The sequence below is a fragment of the Oryctolagus cuniculus genome, chromosome 10 (genome assembly GCF_051225735.1).
Source record: "Oryctolagus cuniculus isolate XC-2025 breed Fujian yellow rabbit chromosome 10, ASM5122573v1, whole genome shotgun sequence".
Lineage (NCBI taxonomy): Eukaryota > Metazoa > Chordata > Mammalia > Lagomorpha > Leporidae > Oryctolagus > Oryctolagus cuniculus.
Window position 1 is genome coordinate 46103637 of NC_142876.1, and position 23098 is coordinate 46126734.

The 23098-nt window shown below is 42.2% G+C and overlaps 1 protein-coding gene across 5 annotated transcripts in view; it reads left to right on the top strand.

Annotated features, from left to right (window-relative positions):
• B4GALT6 (beta-1,4-galactosyltransferase 6) overlaps positions 1-23098 on the top strand; it is a 73280-nt gene that overhangs the window by 12113 nt on the left and 38069 nt on the right. For 3 of the 5 annotated variants that reach the window (XM_089305221.1, XM_002713488.6, XM_070050354.2), the window contains exons 2-3: positions 11901-12017; positions 21987-22100. In XM_089305221.1, coding sequence (XP_089161347.1) covers positions 11918-12017; positions 21987-22100 — 214 coding nt within the window. In that variant the 5' untranslated portion in view covers positions 11901-11917. The remainder of the gene's footprint in view (positions 1-11900; positions 12018-21986; positions 22101-23098) is intronic. The other 2 variants (XM_089305222.1, XM_089305220.1) reach the window with 1 other exon arrangement.

A 23098-nucleotide genomic window follows, 5' to 3' on the forward strand; every position in this document is an offset into this window, starting at 1 on the left:
AATCATGTGATCTCACCTTTGTCTCTACATAGAGGTGGCTGGCGGTCATGATGAAGAACTTCTTTGGAAGGGAAATGGACAGGTACCCTGCTCTTGACCGTAGGGGCATGTGTTCTGCACTGGTCATTAGAAAGATACAGTGTCATTCACTTAGGATTATTAGAAGTTGTTAAAGCATATGGCATTGTATGTTACCCAAGGGAAAGAATTTAAAAGATAAAATTTCCTTGCAATTGGTTAGAACAGTATAAAATCTTTACAGTGGTATCTCTAAGTAGCTCTAGGAGGTTTATTGCTATAACATGAAATCTTGATTGACATGTTATAGCCTTTTTTTTTTACATGTTTGAAGCTTGCTACTCTTAATACAATTTTATAAAAAACATATGTATATTGCTTCTCTGATAAGTTAGTTGCTCAGAAATTATAACTTTTAATTATATTATAATTTCCCATTTGACTCATAGGAAGAAAAAATGGACTTTATTTTTCTTTGAATCAAGAAATCAAGAAATGAAGGTAGAGAATTATAAGGTGCCTTGTTTACTGGTTTAAAATTCATTTCCCATTCAGTGTCCCTTCTTACACTTTCAGGTCATTTTCCTTTATAGATAAATTAGTTGAAATTTCAAATGGTATTTTAATTGTGAAAACACAAGGAAATTGGCAGTGATCATAAAACTTAGTTCAAATAGTCCTCACTTTAATTTTGCTCATTTCAATAAAGCTTTCAAATGGATAGCGATTCATTTTGCATTCACTGAATGTACTCTGAAACCACTGACTTTAAACAGTTGTGTGGTGTTTCCTAGGCATGTTTGCTTATGCTTTGATCTCTTAATCTGTAAAGTTGTTGAGTTTCCTGATTAGATTTTTTTTTATTTTTTTATTTTTTGACAGGCAGAGTGGACAGTGAGAGAGAGAGAGAAACAGAGAGAAAGGTCTTCCTTTTGCCGTTGGTTCACCCTCCAATGGCTGCCGCAGCCGGCGCACTGTGGCTGGCGCACCGCGCTGATCCAATGGCAGGAGCCAGGTACTTATCCTGGTCTCCCATGGGGTGCAGGGCCCAAGCACTTGGGCCATCCTCTACTGCACTCCCTGGCCACAGCAGAGGGCTGGCCTGGAAGAGGGGCAACTGGGACAGAATCCGGTGCCCCAACCTGGACCAGAACCCGGTGTGCCGGCACCGCAAGGCGGAGGATTAGCCTAGTGAGCTGCGGCACCAGCCGAGTTTCCTGATTAGATTTTAAAAATCGGTTTAATTCCCTGTGTTCTTCCTTCCCTCATTCCCTCATTTCCTCCTGATTCTGCCTTTTCCCCCAGTGTAGTTTATAACTTAAAATTCCTACAATATTTCATTTTTAAAAAAAAAACACTTATTTTTTAATTATTGTCATCTATTGGAAAGAGATACTGACATCTTGATTGTCCATCTGTTGGTTCACTCTCTGAATGCCCACAATGACTGAGACTGCGCCAGTCTGCAGCCAGGAGTCTGGATGTCCACTTGGGGCTCCCATGCAGATGGCAGGGCTCCAAGCCCTTGAACCATCATCTGCTGCCTGCCAGAATGCATTAGTAGGAAATTGGGTTAGAAGCAATATAGCTAGGAGTGAACCTGCACCCCAAATGGGATGCCCATGTGGCAAGCAGCAGATTAACCCATGTGCCACATGTCTGCCCCTCCTGTAATGCTTTAAAGAAGCAATGTGTTTAAGTGAATAATAGAGTGAATTAACAAGTGCCAAGGCTGAGAGCTTCCTTTTGTTGGTGTTTTTAAGTTGCTAGCTTCAGAGCCTGCTTTTTGAATGGTCAGCTACATGTACGTCAGGGTGAACTGATGGTCTGGTTGTGGCACTTCTGTGTAGAGGCCATTTGTGCCTCTTCACAATCTTGGTTCTTCGCAGAGAATCCTCAGGGCCCTTATTTTTGGTGTTGCTCAGTAACTGGTAGGCATGCATGTTGATATGGGTCTGTTTCAGGTCCTCGCCTGCAGGCTGCAGATCATAACCACAACATGTCATCATTTTATTGATTACTGCTGGGTAAAATGGGACTCTGAACAGAGTTCATTCATTCTCTTTTATTTGTAAGTCTGCTGTGACTGACTGGAAAGGTGAACAGGAGGATATTACACATTGGTAACTATTTGCACCGTAGATATCCTTGACCCATACCTGGCTTGGATTTGTTGCTACCATGGTAAGAGCCTCTGTTTAAATTGTACTTTGACATAAAAGGAATTGGTTACCAACCTGGCAGAGCTTCAGTTTTTTTTTTTTTTTTTTTTTTTTTTTTTTTTTTTTTTTTAATCTGAGCATTAACATAGTCTTGGGGAAGTATAGACAACATTTCGTGTGTAGTCTGGCCTAATCTTAGGTTTTACATTGTTGTTGGAGATAATATATTTTTCTTTACCAGCAAGGATGAGTAATTTCTGGGGCTTTATTAAGCAAGAAACTAAATATGGGAGGAAAATAATAATCTGAAATAGCTACCACAGAGGATTTTTGTGAATTCTTAGAAATTCAGAGATACCTGACTTGGATATCTGTAGTGAGTATCAGTGAGAGACATACGTAAGTAGTGTTTTGCTTTTTTTCCTGTATTATTCATTTCTTTACATATTTTATAGTCATATAAGAGATCATTTCCTTCCTGTAACTTTTAAAAAAAAATTTTTTTTGACGGGCAGAGTTAGACAGTGAGAGAGAGAGAGAGAGAGAGAAAGGTCTTACTTTTTCCGTTGGTTCACCTGCCAAGTGATTGCTATGGCTGGCGTGTTGCGGCTGGTGCGCTGTGCTGATCCAAGGCCAGGAGCCAGGTGATTCCTCCTGGTCTCCCATGCGGGTGCAGGGCCCAAGCACTTGGGCCATCCTCCACTGCACTCCTGGGCCACAGCAGAGAGCTGGACTGGAAGAGGGGCAACCAGGACAGAATCCGGCGCCCCGACCGGGACTAGAACCCGGTGTGCCGGCGCCGCAGGCGGAGGATTAGCCTAGTGAGCCATGGTGCCGGCTTGTAACTTTTTAAAAAAAAAGAATGTTCTTAATCTTTTTCTTTTTTTAAAGATTTGTTTATTTGAAAAGCAGAGTTACAGAGAGGGACACACACACGCACACACACACACACAGATCTGCCATTAATTGGTTCACTCCCCAAATGACTGCAGTGGCCTGGGCTGGGACAGGCCAAACCCGGGAGCCTGAAACTCCATCTGGGTTTTCCACATGGCTGGCAGGGACCCAACCACTTGGTTCATCTTCCTCTGCTTTCCCAGGCACATTAGCAGGTAACTGAATTGGAAGTGGAGCAACTGGAACTTGAACCAGTGGCTATATGGGATGCTGGCATTGCTGGGGGCAGCTTAACCTGCTGTGGCACAATGTTGGCCCCTTCTGTAACTTTTACAAATCCCTTCTGGCTTCTGTCTGCTCCTTGCGTTAATTGAAGTCACATTGTCATAAGTTTTTACATGGAGGACTTCTCTGTTTCTTGTCCTGTTCGCTTTCTATTGTGACTTTGAACCATTGCTTCTTCCAAATGGCCGTTCCTCAGTGTCATTCAGAACTATGTCTGAATCCCAAATTTTCAATTCTACCTGTCTACCTTGCTTCTGAGTTTGCTGTCTGGTCTTGTCATGGGGAACGTTGTGCCTCTCCTGGGGTGATGTATTAGTCCCCCAGGATTTCCTGACAAATTAGCACACATGGAGTGGCTTAGAAACACAGACATGTATTTTCTCACAGTTCTGAAGGCCGGTGTTTGAAATCCCCCTTCCCATTTCTCTCTCTCTCTCTCTCTTTTTTTTTTTTTTTTTTGACAGAGTGGACAGTGAGAGAGAGAGACAGAGAGAAAGGTCTTCCTTTTGCAGTTGGTTCACCCTCCAATGGCCGCCGCGGCTGGCGCACTGCGGCCAGTGCACCGCGCTGATCCGATGGCAGGAGCTAGGTACTTATCCTGGTCTCCCATGGGGTGCAGGGCCCAAGGACTTGGGCCATCCTCTACTGCACTCCCTGGCCACAGCAGAGAGCTGGCCTGGAAGAGGGGCAACCGGGACAGAATCCGGCGCCCCGACCGGGACTAGAACCTGGTGTGCCGGCGCCGCAAGGCGGAGGATTAGCCTAGTGAGCCATGGCGCCAGCCCCCATTTCTCTTATAAGAGCACTTGCCACTGGAGTTAGGGCCCACTCAGATGATCCAGGATGGTCTCATCTCAAGATTATTTGGTTACGTGTTCCAAGACCGCTTTCCACATAAGGCGACAGGCACAGAGGTTCTGGGAGTTAGGGTGTGGACATATCTCTGAGGGAGCCTTTATTCAACCTACTACAGGTGATTGTAAGAACTGAATGAAGTATGGTTAAATCTGCATTTGCGCATGTGATTATGTGTAGTCTTAAGCTCTGTGCCTAGATGGAGTTGGTACTCCGTAGATCTTTATTCATTTCCTTCTCGTTAGAAACCTTGGCCCTCCAACATCCTGCATCCCTGGAAGAATGAGGCAGTTGGTGCTCAGTTCTGAATGCTCCCAGTCTGCTCTGTCCCCCACGGCCATCCCAGTGGACGCCCATCAGGAGTGCAGTCTTGGTCTTTGTCCTGACCCTGCATGGCCATGCCCTGGCACACAGCTGTGGCCCACCTTTGATGCACCTGTTCAGACCACAGCCTTCTTCACCTTCTGGCTCCTTCTCATCTCGGTCTGATTCCACATCTTATCCTCATGATGATCTCTAGCTTCTTACCCGCCATTCTGTTTGTTTCACATCACCTATCCACTTGGAGCTCTTATTTTCCATTGTTACCAAATTCTGCTCAAGTAAGATTGCTGTTTCTGGGCCGTGGCCTGCACTTGTGCACCTCAGTGCCTGTGTTGTCCTCTCCCATCTGTAGTATTGTTCTTTTCTCTCCTTCCTCTTCTTTTAGAGCCTTAAATTACACACGCATTCCTCTGGCTTCTTCCACTCATGCCATACGCACGCTTGGGCACTTCCTCTCCCAGGAAGCCTTTCCTTGACCCTGTTAGTCACTGGCTGTGCTTTCTGAAACTGTGCGCTTTCACTTTGTCATTGTCCACTGAGCTGTTTACCAATTTCCTTTAATTCCCATTACTTCCTTGAAACTACTTGCTTGCAAGTAGGAGGTGAGCTCCTAATAGCATTTTTTTTTTTTTTTGGTAAGGTAGTTAGAGAAGGAGAGACACACAGAGAGATCTTGCATCCACTAGTTCACTCCCCAAGTGGTTGCAACGACTGGGGCTGTGCCAGGCCAAAGTCAGGAGATAGGAGCTAATTCCAAGTCTCCCACGTGGGTGCAGGGGCCCAGGGACTTGAGCCATCCTATGCTGCTTTCCCAGGCACATTAGCACGGTGCTGGATAGGAAGTGGAGCAGCCAGACTTGAATTGGTACCCATATGGGAATCCGGCGCTGCAGGCCGTGGCTTAATCTGCTATGCCACAGTGCCAGCCCCCTAATATAATTTTTAAAGGGTTTATTTATTTGAAAGGGAGACACACACATACACACACACACACACACACACACAGAGTGCACACGCTTCCATCCATTGATTCACTCCCTAAATGACTACAACATCCAGGGCTGGACCATGCTGAGGCTAGGAGCATCATCCAGGTCTCCCATGTAGATGGCAGGGGCCTGGGCCATCTTTTGTTGCTTTCCCAGGAGCGTTAGCAGGGAGTTGGATCAGAAGTGGAACAGCTGGACTTGAACCAGAGGGATGCTGGCATCGCAGGTGTGGTGGCTTACCTTGTGATGCCACACTGCTGCCTGCTCCTAATAGCATTTTTAACAGGCTAAATGGTATGATGGTAAAGAGTTAACTAATAGCTGATCTTGGATAAATTATCTAACTCAGTGCCTTGATTTATTTATATGGGAATAATAACACCTGTCATGTATAAGGTTTCTTCTAAGGGTTAAATAAGTTGGTATATGCAAAGCATGTCTAAGGATGTGTGGCAGAATATATTAAGTGTATTAGATTTAAACTTTTTAATCTATAATTTTTAAGTTTTTAAATTCTGTCCTCTGCTGCATTGACATGGTTGAGCCACCCCTCACTTTTAATCCATTAGCTTCTTCTCTGCGTTCAAACTGGAATGAATTCGTTTGGGCTCTTTCATCTTTGTGCCTTCTGAGGTCTGTCTCCATGTGTTAGGTCATTACCTTCTAGATAATCTTTTTTTCTGGTAATTCACCACCCATGCGAGTGTTTCCTCCAGTTGTATTTCTAGCACTTCTTAGCTTCAGTCCTGTATGTATAACTGATGTTAGGTCACCTGACCAGCATAGTCTCCCTCAGAAAATCTGCGACTCACTTCCCTCTGGTTAAATGACCTGGAAACTGCAGCAGTGTCTGAGCAGTTAGAAACATGGGCGTCAGAATCGTGAAGCTGTAGTCGAGCCCTTCAAAGCCCAGGGAATACATCCAGAGCCGTGCATACTGGTGTTCTCCTGTTCTGGAGCACTGAATGCGGCTTTCCTTGGTCAGAGCTGCTGGGGACTATGGGAGAGCAGATAAGTCACTGCATTTGTCTAGGTGGACAGTGAGGCAAGGTCGGAAACTTCTTCCCTCCCAGACCCAGGCTGGGGTACCTGGAAGCACTCATCCATTTAATTTTTTGAAGGTTTTAAAAATGTTTTAATTGTTGTAGATTTTTTCATCCTGGAAAGCAGAAGTGGTAAATAAGATAGAATTTTACCGATAGTGCAGAGAGAAATAGAAAATGAACTTAAAGAAACATATCATTTTTTACTTAGCAGTGGTAGTTTTATTGTGTTTGTGTGTGGTCTCGAGATCTGAGAGCCTGGGAAAGATTTCGTTACTTGTTTTATGAAATATAATTTCTTATAAATTGGAATAAAACTCAGATCAGGATTTCCCATAAAAGCTTACCAGTATGACATTGCGTTTTATATTAATGGTAACTAGCAAATATTTGTTGGCTGCATGAATGTAGTTCTGTTATATTTGGAAGTTGGACATTCTCATGCTGATTTGTTTAGTGTGCCTTGCAGCACTTTGACACATTGCTTTCTTCCTGTTAACAACATTGTATTTAAACACAGCTGATTTCCTAATGGGTTTAGTTCTTTAGGGATTAAACCCATGAGGACCATTAACCTAAGGACTGTAACTCAATTAGCTGCATGTGATTTAAAATAAACTAATAGATTCTCCATTTGGAGAACTTGGTGTCCTCCTTTATTTTTTTTTCCCTCCATCTAGTTGATGAATACCCAATGCACCCTTTGGCAAAGAATTCACTTTTGGCACCAGGTGCCATCAGTAATTTTTTTTTTCTGGTTAGTTTTGTTACCTAAAAATTATGCTTTTAGGTTGCACAGTGATGCTCGTGTGTTCTTGTATCTCCTTGCCCAGGCTGGTGTCATGTGGGTTTCTAACCCTTCGCTTGGTTCTGCTACTCCATGGCAGGCCTGCTTTCTATCATTTGTTGTAGAACAAACCTGAGATGTTCATGTCACTGATAAGACATTTCATATATAACTTTGGGATTCAGTAATCTGGGGTGCCATCAACCAGTTGGCATTATTGATCCATCAAATGAATACTTACCCCCTGCATCATTTAAGTTGAACTTCAAATGTTGGATTAGGTAGAATTAATGTTGGTTTGGCTTTTTTTGAACACCTTTACACTTTTTTGGTTGGCTATTCTTTGAGTTTTCTTTTTCATCTTCATCATCTTCATCATCTTTCTCCATTTGAGAATTTATTTTCATTTTTTTAAAAAAAGATTATTTTATTTGAAAGGCAGAGTTACACAGAGAGGTAGAGAGACAGAGAGAGAAAGTTCCTCCATCTACTGGTTTGCTCCCCAAATGGCTACAATAGCTGGAGCTGTGCCAACCCGAAGCCAGGAGATTCTTCTGGGTCTCCCACATGGGTGCAGGGGCCCAAGGACTTGGGCCATCTTCCATTGCTTTCCCAGGCCATAGCAAAGAGCTGGATTGGAAGTGGAGCAGCCAGGACTTGAACTGGAGGTGGTATGGAATGCCAGCACTGCAGGTGGTAGCCTTACCTGCTATGCCATAGCACTGGCCCCTATTTCCATTTATTTGAAAGGCAGAGAGATGGGAATCTTGCATCCATTAGTTTTCTTCCCAAATGCCTCCAACAGCCATGGTTGGGCCAGGCAGAAGCCAGGAGCCTAGAACTCCATCTGGATCTCCCAAGTGGACAGCAGGGGCCCACGGAGCCATCATAGAGTGCCTTCCAAGATGCACATGAGTAGGAAGCTGGGACTTGAACCAGGCACTCGGATAAGGATATGGACATCCCAAGTGGCAGTTTAACTGTTATAGCAAATGCCTGCCCCCTTCATTCTTCAGAGTCCGCTCAAGTGCAGAAATACAATAAAACCTTATGCTGCTTGTAACCAGTATAATAAATTCAAGTTAAACAAGTTTAGTTATTATGACTGTTTTCTAGAAAACGTGTAGATGTGCTTTTGAAATTGAGTGAGGTAAAGCTGATGTAAAACCTGGATTTTTGTTTCTCTTAAGGACTGAAGGCTAAAAAAAAAGTGTTATTGTACTCAGTTTCCTTACTGTTTTATTTATGCTCTGCTCATTTGTACTTTGAGCAAGTTCACGTTTACATATGAAATAGGAAAGGAGATGGTAAATACTGCATTTTGTTCATCTCGCTGTCCTGTCTTGGAAGTAGAGCAGGGCCAGAACATTAGTTGGCGTTCTTGGTGCTTCCATTCAGCATTCAGCACTCATTTTTTGTGGTGTCGTTACTTGCTCAAGGCAGCTTATCTTAAGTGAAAAGAGTTGTTGGTGGGATCTGGTTGCTTCTTGGCTTTGCCACAAGCCTCTGACCCTCATCTGGATGGAGTGTGTGTGTGTGTGTGTGTTTGCTTTTTGATTAGAGAATTTAGTATGGAAAGGTTTCACAGGATACCTAGTGCAATTCTGCCTTTATAAATTGAGGAGATGGATCCAGTGAGCTGTCCAGGGTTCTGCATTGCACTGGCAGAATCAGGACCTGGGACGGTCTTCTGACTTCAGTCCCAGTCCTATGTGAAGAGGCAGGATTTCTCAGAAGTTCTTGGAATCTCTGAAAACTTACCAGTTTGTTCCAGAGGAAGAAATTAGGTGCCTAACTTTGAATGTTTATCCTAAATAATTAAAGTGGCCAACCTTCAAATGCACATTGATTTTGATTTCCTTTGCTTTTATAATCCTGATAGGTAGGTTTGTGTTTGAAAGGAACCATAAAAGTTCAAGAAGTTAACACGTGGGAGAGACATCACCAAAGTCGATGTTGATTCTGCTGTAGAGCCCCTGCACCTGGGTCCACTCATCCTGCATACAGCCAGCCCCTCCCCGACACTGGATAGTGGAAGGAAGTAGGAGTTTATTTTGTGATGTGCAGAAGGAGGGATCAGCAGCTGTGTCTGCCCTCAGGGTTAATGATGGTAGTGTGGTGAATCTTACAGATTAAATTCAGGGTTGAGTAGATCTTGACCAGGTCATTTGTGGGTCTCTGGTTGTTGCACAGTGCTGTGACTTTCCTTTGATTTGTTGCAGTAGGGCATCTGGTGTGTTCTGAGAATGCTGAGATGGCCAAGTGGGCCCCGTCTGTCTGGGGTCTGAGAGGAGACTGGTTATTAACTCTGTTTGATCAGAGCCTGGGGTTCCTGTGAAGCATCTCAAAATAGACTCTAGCTTTAAGATGTTAAGTTTAGAGGGGAAAAACTGAGGAGCTGGTGAGCTGGGGCTTTGTGGGGCCCCACCTGACCCAGGCACCATACCCTTAACTTCATGAGTTAACCTATAGTAAGGAGTTGAATTGTAACAACCAAAGTGAAGACTTGGGAACTGCAAGCTAAGGGAGACAGACTAGGGTCTCCATCAAAGGCATTAGCATTAGGGGCTCCATTTCAATAATAGATCCTCTGCCACACACACACTGAGAATTTGCAGGATCCACTGTAAGAACGTAGTGTTAGCTGTTGTGCCAATTTGGGATATGTTTGCTATTAAATAAGGAATCCATTCGCGGAGTTTTGGTTTGAGGCAATTAATGCAGAATAGAAAAAGTGAATTTTTGTAATAATAGGATTGAGTACTTATAACAAAATGCCTTTTAGAAATTTCTAAGAACATATATTTTACAATAGAAAATCATTTATTGGTAACGAGGTTCCCTATATTTCCATTTGTATTTTGTTTCATTTGATCAGTGGATATTACTGTTTTGCATTTTTTGTTTTTCCTAAGAATTTCTATTTACTTGTTTATTTTTAATTAGTTTTTAACAGCTTCAATGTGATTTGTATATACAGTTCTAAGAACATAATGATATATCCTTCCCCTCCTACTCTCTTTCCTTCTCCCTTTTTTTAGTTTATGAGACAACATATTTTAAATTTACGATTAGTAAGAAGTCTTAATACTTCATTGGATAAAAAATTTAGCAAGTAAAAAGCAAAAAGAGCATAGTTTAGTGGGAATATAGACAATGGCTATAAACAATTATTGAGTGGAAAAATGACCATATCACCATATACAGTGAATTTTAAAGTAATCACAGGTCATTAAAACTATAGTAGTATAAGATTTTTTTTTTTTTTTTGACAGGCAGAGTTAGACAGTGAGAGAGAGAGACAGAGAGAAAGGTCTTCCTTCCGTTGGTTCACCTCCCAAATGGCCGTTACGGTCAGCGCGCTGTGCCAATCTGAAGCCGGGAGCCAGGTGCTTCCTCCTGGTCTTCCATGCGGATGCAGAGCCCAAACATTTGGGCCATCCCCCACTGCCTTCCCAGGCCACAGCAGAGAGCTGGACTGGAAGAGGAGCAACCGGGACAGAATCCGGTGCCCCAACTGGGACTAGAACCTGGGGTGCTGTCGCTGCAGGCGGAGGATTAGCCAAGTGAGCCGTGGCACTGGCCATAGTATAAGATTTTTAACCACTGATTTTGCAAAGGTATAAAACAAAGTTTTACAAAACTATATTTGCACACACACAAACATGTCTTTCTTTCCTTTTTTTTTTTTTGCCTTTTTAAAAATTTTAGTTCCCACATGTAAGGGAGAACATGGGATATTTGTCTTTTTGTATCTGGTTTGTTTCACTCAACATAATGTCCTTCTTTCCAACCATTTGTTGCAAGTGGCAGGATTTCATTCTTTTTTTTTTTTTTTAAATAAAGCTGAATAATATTCCCTTGTGTATATATACCACATTTCCTTTATCCATTCATCTAATGATGGACACCTCGGCTGGTTCCAAATTTTGGCTATTGTGAACAGTGCTGCTATACACATGGTGGTGCTGGTATCTCTCTGATACATTGTGTTCAAGTCTCTGGGGTATATGCCCAGTAGTGGGATTGCTGATTCATATGGCAAGTCTATTTCTAGTTTTTGAAGAAATCTCTACACTGTTTTCCACAGTGGCTGCACTAATTTACACTCCCACCAATAATGTGTAAGTGTTCCCCTTTCTCCACATCCTTGCCAGCATTTGTTACTCTCTATTTTGGATTTTAGCCATTCTGACAGGGGCGAGGTGATACCTCATTGTGGTTTTGATTTACATTTCCCTGATGGCTAGTGATGTTGAGCATTTCTCCCTATATTTGTATTTCTTCTTTTGAGAACTGTCTATTGAAATCATTTGCCCATTTCTCAAAAGACTCAACAACAGAAAACCAAGCTGTCATTTTTGTTTTAAAATACTGGTTTTACAAGTTTTGTGTTGGAAAATAGTAATTTTATAAATTGTGTTCTTTTGGACATGTTAATTGAGTCGGTTGATGTTGTTTGGGCACTTCCCTAATTCTGAATGTTATTAAATAAAACTAACTGAGTCGTGACATCCTGTATCTCTTTTTTCTTTTATAGCCAACACGTATCTCTTTATGGTACAAGCTCGAGGTATAATGTTGAGAGAAAATGTGAAAACAATAGGACATATGATCAGGCTGTACACAAATAAAAACACTACCCTCAACGGTACAGGTAAGAGTGCTTTCTGCTAACCTCGCTTTGCTTCTGCTGCTTACTCTTGTAACCATTACGCAGTAAGCCAGAGCTTTGAAACTCTGGTTTTGCCGCCATGTAGCTCTGTTAAATGTGCATGCATCTCTACTGAGTGTGCTGGTAGATGATTGTCTGTTGTACATTTTAGGGTGTGTGCAGGTGTGGTCACAAAAGGGATAGAATTCCATACAAAGATACCTAAGCTTATTCTTACAAACATATCAAAGCCCCATATAATTTTTCAATTTACCTATTGAAAAGAAATTAACCATAAACAGAATGATTTATTCACCTTCAGGAGCTGGGCAACCATCTCTCTTCATGCTTATTCTAATTCCTGACATGCTTTCCCAACCATATCTAGAAAATAGGTATTGTTTTTAGTTACAGAATATTTGCAATTTTATGGGGTTTTTAAGGGGTTAAAAAATGTTATAAAACCAGAAATCAGTACCTGCTCTCAAATTTAAAAAATGTTGTCTGGAAAAAGAATGTCCTGTAGAATCCCATAAGGTTAATCCAAGAGGCTGCGCTAATGAGTCAGTGTTGGCAGAGTTGATATAAATAGATTTAACTCTTATGGAGGAATGCGAAGGTGTCTCAAGGGCAGTGTTCCCACAGTGGCTCACAAAGTATTATCAGGTCTTATATTAAAAGGTTCCATGGTATTTTCAGTTATTGCACCCTCTGTATTCTCATTTAAAACACTTAAAGATAATTCAGGTCAGCAGTTCTTTGTGCCAATATAAACCTCCACCCCACCCCTCTCTCTAATAATAGGAAGTCTATCTCCTAACTATAGATTTTTCTTTTCACTTGCCTGTTAAGATAGGTAGTAGCTTTAGATTGTATTGAAAAATTCACGACTGTAAGTAACATTTGTATGCTTTTTAATTTCCATTCTAAATCCATTCTCATTTGCCTAATTTGTTTATGGTGCCACAAATCAAATGCTATTGTTTTAATTTCTTACCTTAAAGAAATTTCTTTTAGGAAGACTTTCATCATGGGTGACATGTTAGTAGTCCAGTAAAAGTCTCATTAACCGGTCTTTTGCATGAATGGGTCTTCTGAAGAGGAGGTCAGTTTTAGGATAAATTTAAACATTTTACAAGCTTCTTTAGAACTTGTGCTGGTTGACTAAGTTGATTGTGACAGTGGTCATTAAAAATCTGTTTGGAGGTAGCGACTTGGTCTAGCAGTTAAGATTCCTTTGAGATGCCTTGAGTGATGGCTCAGGTAGTTGAGTTCTTGCCAGCTGTGTGGGAGTCCTGGGTCCCTGCTCCCAGCTGCAGCTCCCTGGCTGTTGTGGGGCACTTAGGGAGTGAAACAGCAGATAGAAGCCATTTCTTGTATCTCTGTCTGTCTCAGCCTCTCCGAAAAATTTATTTTGACTGAAAGAATTATCAAACATCTTTTGGTTACTGGGTTCATATCATTGAGAACTGAAATTTTGTGATAGCAGGTTTTTTTCCCCTGGGATATGAACAGGTTATATGAGGGCACTTGGGATTAAAAAAAAAACAAAAAACAAAAAAACTATGCATAGTGTGTTCATAATACACATTTTCCATGAACTTTTTGTAAACCACATTATGTGTGGATGTTTAGCTTGGTTAGGCAAAATGGTTACTTGAACAAGACAAACTTTCCCTTTAGCACTCTGCAAGTAAAAAAAAAATCCTGTCTTCCCCTCAGCAAGTTACAGTTTCTAGACCAAAAAACTAGTGCTTACTCTGATGAGAGTTTCCTGTCTTTTGTGAACCTTTGAAAGCTTTTCATATGGCAGAACTGTGCTCCGGAGACAGTACTTGTGTCAGTTAGGAATTAGGTCTGGGTGTGGCCGAGGCACAACAGTGTCAGTGGTGGCTTCGTCACAGGAAACTTTTTGATCCTGTATAGAGGAAGTGTGGATGCTGGGGAACTGCGGCTGTGGTGGAGGCATCCGTTAGGGACGTTGCTGTCACACACTCTTCATCTTCTGCCCTGTTGTGTGGCTTCTCAGTTAACTCGCAGCCCGACGTGGCTGCCAGGACTCCAGTCCTCTTCCTGTTTGTGCTTGGGCCAGTAGGGAGGAGGAAGGGAAAGGGAAGAAGAGCAAATGGGGCACACCCTTTTAGAGCGTCTTCCCAGAAGTCCCATATGGTTTTTCTTCAGACAGCGTCCTGGCCAGAACTTGATCCCATGGCCTCCTGCCACGGGTCTGGGAAGTGGAGGCTTAGAGCTGGGCGCACCATGCCCTGGATGACACTGGGGCTCTGTTACCCAAGGAGAAAGGGAGATGGAGTCTGAATCTGCAACTGTGGTGGCACTGGCGTGTAATGGAGTTTCTACTTAACTGGATATTGGAGACATGGGAAAGGATGTCCAGGGGCTGGCACTGTGGCGAAGTGGATTAAGCCTCCACCTGCAGTGCTGGCATCCCATATGGGTGCTGGTTTGAGTCCTGGCTGCTCCTTTTCTGATCCAGCTCTTTGCTGTGGCCTGGGAAAACAGTGAAAGTTGACCAAAATGCTTGGGCCCCTGCACTTGCATGGGAGACCCGGGAGAAGCTCCTGGATTCTGATCAGCCCAGCTCCGGCAGTTGCGGCCATTTGGGAAGTAAGACAGCAGATCGTTCTCTGTCTCTCCCTCTTTGTGTCTGTAACTCTCTCTCAAATAAATAAATAAATCTTTAAAAAAATACACACAAAAAGACCCTCAGATTTCTGGGAGAGATGGAAACGTATCCAGTTTTCTATAATGCTGTTGGTTATTTCTACCAACAAGCAAATAATGGCCAACAAGGTGTACGATAAGCTAATTGAAGCTTAGGGGAGAAAGGATGAATACATAGAGGCTCATTGTAAATTTAACACTAAATGATAAATAGGTTATGATTGTTATAAATATATTTCACTAAGGGTCAATGCAAGTGGCCAAAAGACACATGAAAAAATGCTCAGGATCATTAGCCATCACAAGAATGCAAATAAAAACCACGATGAGGTATTGCCTCACTCCAGTTAGAATGACTGTTGTCCAAAATTGAAAAAATAACAAAATGCTGGTGAGGATATGTGCACTGTTGGTGGAATTCAAAAGGTTCCAACCATTATGGAGAACAGTATGGAGATTCCTCAGAGAACTAAAAATGAATCTATCATGTGACCCAGCTCTCCCACTTCTGGGAATATAGCCAAAGGAAGTGAAATCAGCACATGAAAGAGTTGCCTGCACTCACATGTTTATGGCAGCTCAGTTCACAATAGCAAAGTTGTGGAATCACCCCAAGAGTGATTCCACACATCAGCTGATGATGAGATAAAGAAAATGTGGTATGCATACATGATGGGGTATCACTCAGCCATAAAAAAAGAATGACGTTTGCAATAAAATGGGTAGAACTGAGATAAACCAGACCCAGAAAGACAAAGCTCACATTTTCTTTATTTTTGGAAGGAAGTTAATATGTAGTGAGTATAAAAATACATTTGATGTAACAAAAGCAATTTTTCTTTTTTTTTTTAATTTATTTGACAGGTAGAGTTATAGACAGTGGGAGAAAGACAGAGAGAAAGGTCTTCCTTCCATTGGTTCACTCCCCAAATGGCTGCTACAGCTGGTGCTGCACCGATCCGAAGCCAGGAGCCAGGTGCTTATTCCTGGTCTCTTATGTGGGTGCAGGGGCCCTAGCACTTGGGCCATCCTCCACTGCCCTCCCGGGCCACAGCAGAGAGCTGGACTGGAAGAGAAGCAACCAGGACTAGCACCCAGCGCCCATATGGGATCCGGTGCCACAGGTGGAGGATTAGACAAGTGAGGCATAGTGCCGGCCCCACAAAAGCAATTTTAGACATGTTACCTGACTTTTTGTAGTATGAGATGTAAATAGATACATATTTTTGAAAAGAAATCATGAATCTGATAATCAAATGACACTTTTCCTTGTAGCCTACAAGGGCAGGCAAATTAAGAAAACAAGGTATGTTCAGTGAAGAGTTCCTGAAGCAGGTGATAAGGGTCATGCAATGTTAGAGCTGCTAGGTTTCTTAAAAGTATCCCAGCACGATTACTTATTTGATGGATGTATAAAGTGAGGCCCTCAAACACCACTCACCTGGCACAGCAAGTTAGTAGTAAACAGACAAGAACCCTCACTGAGTTTGTACTACCTATTTTAAGCTGCCCTTACTCAGGAAAAATAAAGAAGTGTACTTCAGCCATCTTCTTTTGCCTTCAGTGGAAAGGTGCAGTGGAGTTGAATAGGAGACCTGTCCAGCAGTGCTCATTTCTGTGTTTCTCTTTTTTTGAGTGTGGTTCTGGGAGGGAGGAACACAGCCAGGGGAGTTGAGGGGATGCAATAATGTCTACCCTCGGCAGGGTTACGGTAGCATCTCTCACATGCCTGTGTTACGCACAGCCCTTGAAAACTCATCTCAGCGGTGGTTATCCTTGATGGGCATTGCTCACCTAACTACTATTGTAGGAATAATGATTTCATGGGTTTATTACAGTGTAGTCTTCAAAAACTTAAGCCACTGTTGGCTGTGTCATCAGTTGTGAGGTGTTTAATTGCAGTACGTTTCTATAATGCTATAGGCCCTTTACTAGATGCTAGAAGTCAAGAGACATTTTGATTTCAGTTAGAAGAGATGCTCAGACTAATGACCTGAGTGGCAAATGGACTTATGAACCTGATACATTGGAATGGCATAGTGCTGCCGGACAAAGGCCTGTGAGAGTATGGAGGTCTCTCTGTAAGTGCCAGTGAGTTAGGCTCCTTCATTGTTTATAATGATATGGCCAAGAATAACGTGTTTAAGTTCTAAGACTTTTGTGTTCAAAGAAAGTGAATATACCGATAATTGCATGTCTTTAAGGCATTTAAAAATTTGGTTCTTTAGAAGCTGATAAAACTGATGACGGTGTTCTTTTGTGAAAGATGCAGTTACTCTAGCCCTAGAATAAAAGTGAAGCAATTCTCTGTGTCTCCTGTTGTCACCGAGGAACAACTGTTAACCGTCTGTTTTGGAGAAATATTTAGAGCTTTGAGTTAGATAGGCGTCTACAGAATTAGGGCATGTGGATAAGTGGCAGGGTATAAGTATTAATGGCAAGAATAAATAAATTATGTAGAGTAAGAAAGTACTCTTAATTGTAGAGTAGGAAAATGAAGTTAATACATGACATTCAGGATCACATGTGAAGGATGGTATTTTTCTATCTCAGGATAAGATAATGAATCTTTGGAACACGCAAAGGCAATGGATCCCTAGGAATGACCTTATTTATCATCTAGTTCCAGCTCTGATGAATGCCTAGTATGTAGTAGATGTTTAATAAAAATCAATTGACTGAAGTGATTGAGAAAATCATGTTCATATAACTAGCCTGTTTGTTCTGGTGGCCTGTGCAAAGAAGCTGTGAGATAAACTCCGTGGGAGTGTGTGTGAGAGAGCTGTCTACTCCATGCAAAAGCATTGCCAATCTGTATTACGGTTATAACTATTCATTCATTATTCATATTGAAAATCAAACTCTGTTACTTTCTTAAATTTTTATTTGAAGTAGTACTTTTATGTATTTTAAATTCTTTCTAATTTATTTTTCATCTTATTTGAAAGGCAGAGAGAAAGAAATCTTCCATCTGTTGGTTCACTCCCAAAGTGCCTCTGAAAGCTGGGGTTGGGCTAGACTGAAGCCAGGAGCACAGAACTACATCCAGGTTTCCCATGTGGGTGACAGGGACCCAAGTACTTGGTCAGGAACTCAAGTACTTGAGCCGTTGATTTCTGTCTCCCAGGGTACATAGTAGAAGGACGCTGGAATCAGAAGCAGAGCCAAGAATTGAACTCAGGCACTCCAGTTTGGGATGTGGGCATCCCAAGCACCATTTACATCTTTAAAAGTAGAAAAGGGTCCAATTTAATCCCATCAAGGTGGCATGTACCAATGCCATCTTACCAGTCCAAGTGATCAATTTCAGTTCACAATTGATCATAATGAAAGGACTAAGAGTCAAAGGGAGCACATAAACAAGTCTAGTACCTGCTAATACTAACCGATAGAATAAATAAAGGGGAGAGTGATCCAACATGGGAAGCGAGATACTCAGCAGACTCATAGAATGGCGGATGTCCTAAACAGCACTCTGGCCTCAGAATCAGCCCTAAAGCCATTCGGATCTGGCTGAAAAGCCCATGAGAGTATTTCAGGCATGGAAAGCCAAGACACCCTGACAAAAAACAAAACAAAACAAAAAAAAAAAACAAAAAAAAAAAACCTAAATGAAAGATCTCTGTGAGTGAGATCCCAGTGGAAAGAACAAGTCTTCAAAGAAGGAGGTACCTTTCTCTGAAGGGAGGAGAGAACCTCCACTTTGACTATGACCTTGTCTAAACAAGATAAGAGTCGGTGAACTCAAAAGGCTTCCATAGCCTTGGAAACTCATGACTGGAGCATAGGGAGATTACTGATGCCATAAACAGGAGTGTCAATTGGTAAAGTCAACAACAGGAGTCACTGTGCACTTACTCCTCATGTAGGATCTCTGTCCTTAATGTGCTGTACATTGAGACTTAATGCTATAATGAGTACTCAAACAGTATATTTCGCTTTGTGTTTCTATGGGGGTGCAAACTGTTGAAATCTTTACTTAATGTATACTAAACTGATCTTCTGTAAAAAAAAAAAAAAAAAGAAGAAATTATTAATTCCCAACTTGACTCTCGCTGGGATTAAACATGACAATAGGTCTGCTCTGATTTCATCATCATTTAAAAAATCATCTATTATTTTTCACTTTATGTTTGTGTGGGAGCTAACTGTTGAAATCTTTACTTAATGTATGCTAAACTGATCTTCTGTATATAAAGAGAATCGAAAATGAATCCTCATGTGAATGGAAGGGGAGAGGGAGTGGGAGAGGGGAGGGTTGCAGGTGGGAGGGACGGTATGGGGGGGAAGCCATTGTAATCCATAAGCCGTACTTTGTAAATTTATATTCATTAAATAAAAGTTAAAAAAAAAAAAGGTAGAAAAGGGTCATAATCCAAAACAGGTGTGGGCATTCCTTTTCTGCTGTTTCTTGACAGGAGGGCATTCAGTGCTTTATAGCACATCCCAATGTCATGTTCTTTTACCCCATCCTGGGATCATCGAATCCTGATTTAAATCCACATCAACTTTGTTTATGTTGTTGAGCACGTACATTGTGGTTTCTCTGTTCTTCTGGGTCACGTAGTGGTGATTACATTTGTTTTGTGGGAACTTTCCATTTTTTTTTTTTTAATTTTTTTGACAGGCAGAGTGGACAGTGAGAGAGAGACAGAGAGAAAGGTCTTCCTTTGCCGTTGGTTCACCCTCTAATAGCCGCCGCGGCCAGCGTGCTGCAGCCGGCACACCATGCTGATCCGATGGCAGGAGCCAGGTACTTCTCCTGGTCTCCCATGGGGTGCAGGGCCCAAGCACCTGGGCCATCCTCCACTGCACTCCCGGGCCACAGCAGAGAGCTGGCCTGGAAGAGGGGCAACCGGGACAGAATCCGGCGCCCCGACAGGGACTAGAACCCGGTGGCCGGCGCCGCAAGGCGGAGGATTAGCCTAGTGAGCCGCGACGCTGGCCAACTTTCCATTTTTATATAAGCTACTGGTTAAAGCCTTTTCCTCCATTTGGGAGATTTTCCATGTCTCTGTTGTTGAGTATTTCTGCCTCTTTAGGCACATGAATTTGCCTCATTACGAGGGGCTTTGAAATTCCTGTGTCATTGTCTTAGCTCTTCCGGTATTGCTTTCTGATGATGGTTACTGTCCTTGGACTGGGTTTTCTTCTTGTTGGAGACTTCAGGGTCATTTTGCATTGTGAAATGTCACGAAAGAGCATCATGGAGTTTCTGTTTTTCTCCTGTTTCTATCAGCATGGACATTGTGGCCCTCTATAGAAATCTCCCTGGATTATTAATTTGATCTTTTTTTCTTTTTCTTTTTGGAATGCCTACCATTTGGGTTTGTGGCTTTTGAAAGAATCCTCAAATTTTATTACCTTTTCTCCTATTTTCCAATTGATTATTTCCCCCTCCCTACATTCTGGGAGATTATTTTGACTTTATCCTTTGATCTGACTTTTTTAGTCTTGGAAACCTAGTTCTTAAGAATTATTTTGTGTTTTACTTTTTTTCTTACCAAAATGTCAAGGCTTTCCCTTCCTTGGCACTGGGCTCTGTGCCTTTGTTCCTTCAACTTCTTGGCAGCCTCGATGGGCTCTCTCCTCCATGGATGGCTTCTGCGGTGCTGTCCGGCTTAGGCGACAGCTCTGTCTCCATGTGAGTGACCAATGAGTATTTAGTTATTTTTAAAAGATTTATTTGTTTGAAAGGCAAAGTTACAGGGTAAAGAGAGAGTGGGAAGGGAGGGAGAGAGGGAGAAAGAGAAAGATACCTTCCAATCACTGGTTCACTCCCCAAATGGCTGTAACAGCCAGGACTGGGCCAGGCCAGAGCCAGGAGCCAAGAACTCCATCTGGATTCTCCCATGTGGATGCAGCGGCCCAAGCACATGGACGATCTTCATCTGCTTTACCAAGGCCCATTAGCAGGGAACTGGGTCGGAAGTGGAGCAGCTGGGACTTAAACACGTGTCCATATGGGACGCTGACATTGCAGGGGGCAGCTTAACCTGTTGTGTCATGATGCTGACCCCTTGATGAGTATTTATGTAACACAAAGTTGTATGGGGAGGGCCTTAGTTTACCTAGACTCTTTTCACATACTTCAAATCCAGTTTCCGGGGTGCTGCTGTTTTCTCGTGGGTCTGAGCTTTCAGTCTGTGTCACTGGAGGAGATTAGTGAAGATGGCAAGAATATCTTCATAGTTCCCAGTGTGTCTTGCAGAGCTGCTTTTCCCGTGGTGCGTGGTTTGTGATCCAGGAGACAGTGGTTTCATCAGCTATTTGCATCTCGTCATCTCTTACTCATTGCATGTGAATTGCATTCTGTAGGCCAGCTTCCTCTGCAGAGAAGGAAACCAGCACACTATGGTTCACGGATTTGCATTTCGGAACTTTGCTCCAGAAATAAATGAGATGTCTTTGGTTTCACAATGAAAAATTCCTCAGGCTGTGGCTGTCTCAGGTTGGATCAGGTGCTCAAGGTCTAAACTCCACAATTATTCAGTGGGCCAGAAGTTGTTCTAGGCACCGTGTATATTTATCTTACTGGCATTGGAATATGACGATATAAAGTAGGTATAGATAAGAAACTCCATTGCCTTCTACCCTGTATCACAAAGCTGGTATGTTTTGGAGCAAGGATTTGAACTCGGGCATTTGACTTTGGGACTTGTAACCCCTGCACTATACCCTGTGTAATGTACTGACTCTAAAGATGTGGACCCAACATCATAACAGCACCAGGGCTCCCCAGAAGCTGCAGCCCACAGATAGGGAAAGACTGTTGGGAATGACTAACTTAAAGGTTTAGAGTGGGCTGTGTTAACAGAAGTAGTTTGAGTGAGTAAATTGTTGCTGAAATGTGAGGCGGTGAGCAAACCTCGCCCCTGCCCTGTGTGTGTGGATGTGGTGGCAGTGCCCTGTGGCTGCATGGTCCTTCAGGGCACCCTTGGCTATTTGGTAGTGGAGAGGATTCCCTGGTGTACTTTCCCACCTGAGCTCTGGCTCAGCCCTGGGGTCGGGGGAGGGTGGGGATGGGAGCAGGTGTTCTCTGATGGTTGCACAGGAGACTGCTGTGTTTGTGTGCGAGGCTGAGGACCTGCTGCCCTCTGGACGTCTCCTGGGAAATCGTGCCAAGAGGTCTGTTGCTGGGGTGCTGTGCGTCTCAGTTCTAGACAGAGGCTTTTCATTCCTTTTGTAGATTGCATGTTATAGTCGTCTCATAGCAACAGGTGACGTATTTCCTGTCGAGGCAAAGCAAAAGGCAATTTTTTGGTTGTAATTTTTTTCTCTTTTCCCAAGATTATCCTGAAGGCAATAATTCAAGTGATTATCTTGTTCAAACAACAACGTATCTTCCGGAAAACTTCACATATTCACCATACCTCCCATGCCCAGAAAAACTGCCTTACATGCGTAAGTGTGATCCAGTTTTGACTGTGTTATTATAAGATAATGAAGATCACATTTCAAGCACGTCAGAATCAGATCATTGCTGTGGGTGCGAGTGTTCCTAGTATGCAGTGTATAATGGGCTTTGTTTAATTTTAGAAAAGTACTTTTTGGAGGGGAATGATTGAAAAGCTGAAGAAAAACACAGAAGAGCAACAAATATTCATAATTCTGCCATTCAGATTTAGAAACTGGTATTTTGGTTTGCTTTTTTCCAAATGCCTTTAAAATGATTATTAAGAGAGTAATTGTATTATCTCTTTTTGAATGTATTGGCATATGACAGAAGTCTGGTTTTGACTACCACCCCCAGTGCTACCTCCCACTTTCTTCCCCAGAAGTAACCTTACTTCTGTTGCGACTTTGGTGTGTATTCTTACAGGTTATTTATCAATTCTTTTACATAGATGACTAGATGTACAGAAAGTGTGTTTCAATGATTTTAAGAATTTATGGAAGTGGTTCTATAAAAATGGCATTTAATTCTATAACTTTACTTAATTTTTTGATAACTACTCATGTTGTTAGAAATCTAATTTATTTCTTTAAACTATTGTATAGTATGTTTCTGTATAAATGTACTATCTCTTTTCATTATTCTGTTTCCTTGATTTTTTTGTATCTTCAGCAACAGAGCATGAACATACTACTTTGATGTTGATGGATTTTTAAATTTTTACCAAGCTTATAGATTAAAAATGATATCTCATTTGTTTTGTCTCATTTGTAGGAAATTACTAGTGGGTTTGAGTTACTTTTCATGTGGTTGTGGTTTTGGATTTTCTCTCCTGTTGCTAGCTCAGTCATGGGCTTTATCGATTTATTACTGGCTATTGGGCGTTTTTTTTAAATTAAATATTTATTTATTTATTTGAAAGAGTTACACAGAGAGAGAAGGAGAGGTAGAGAAAGAGAGGTCTTCCATCTGCTAGTTCACTCCCCAGATGACTGCAACAGCTGGA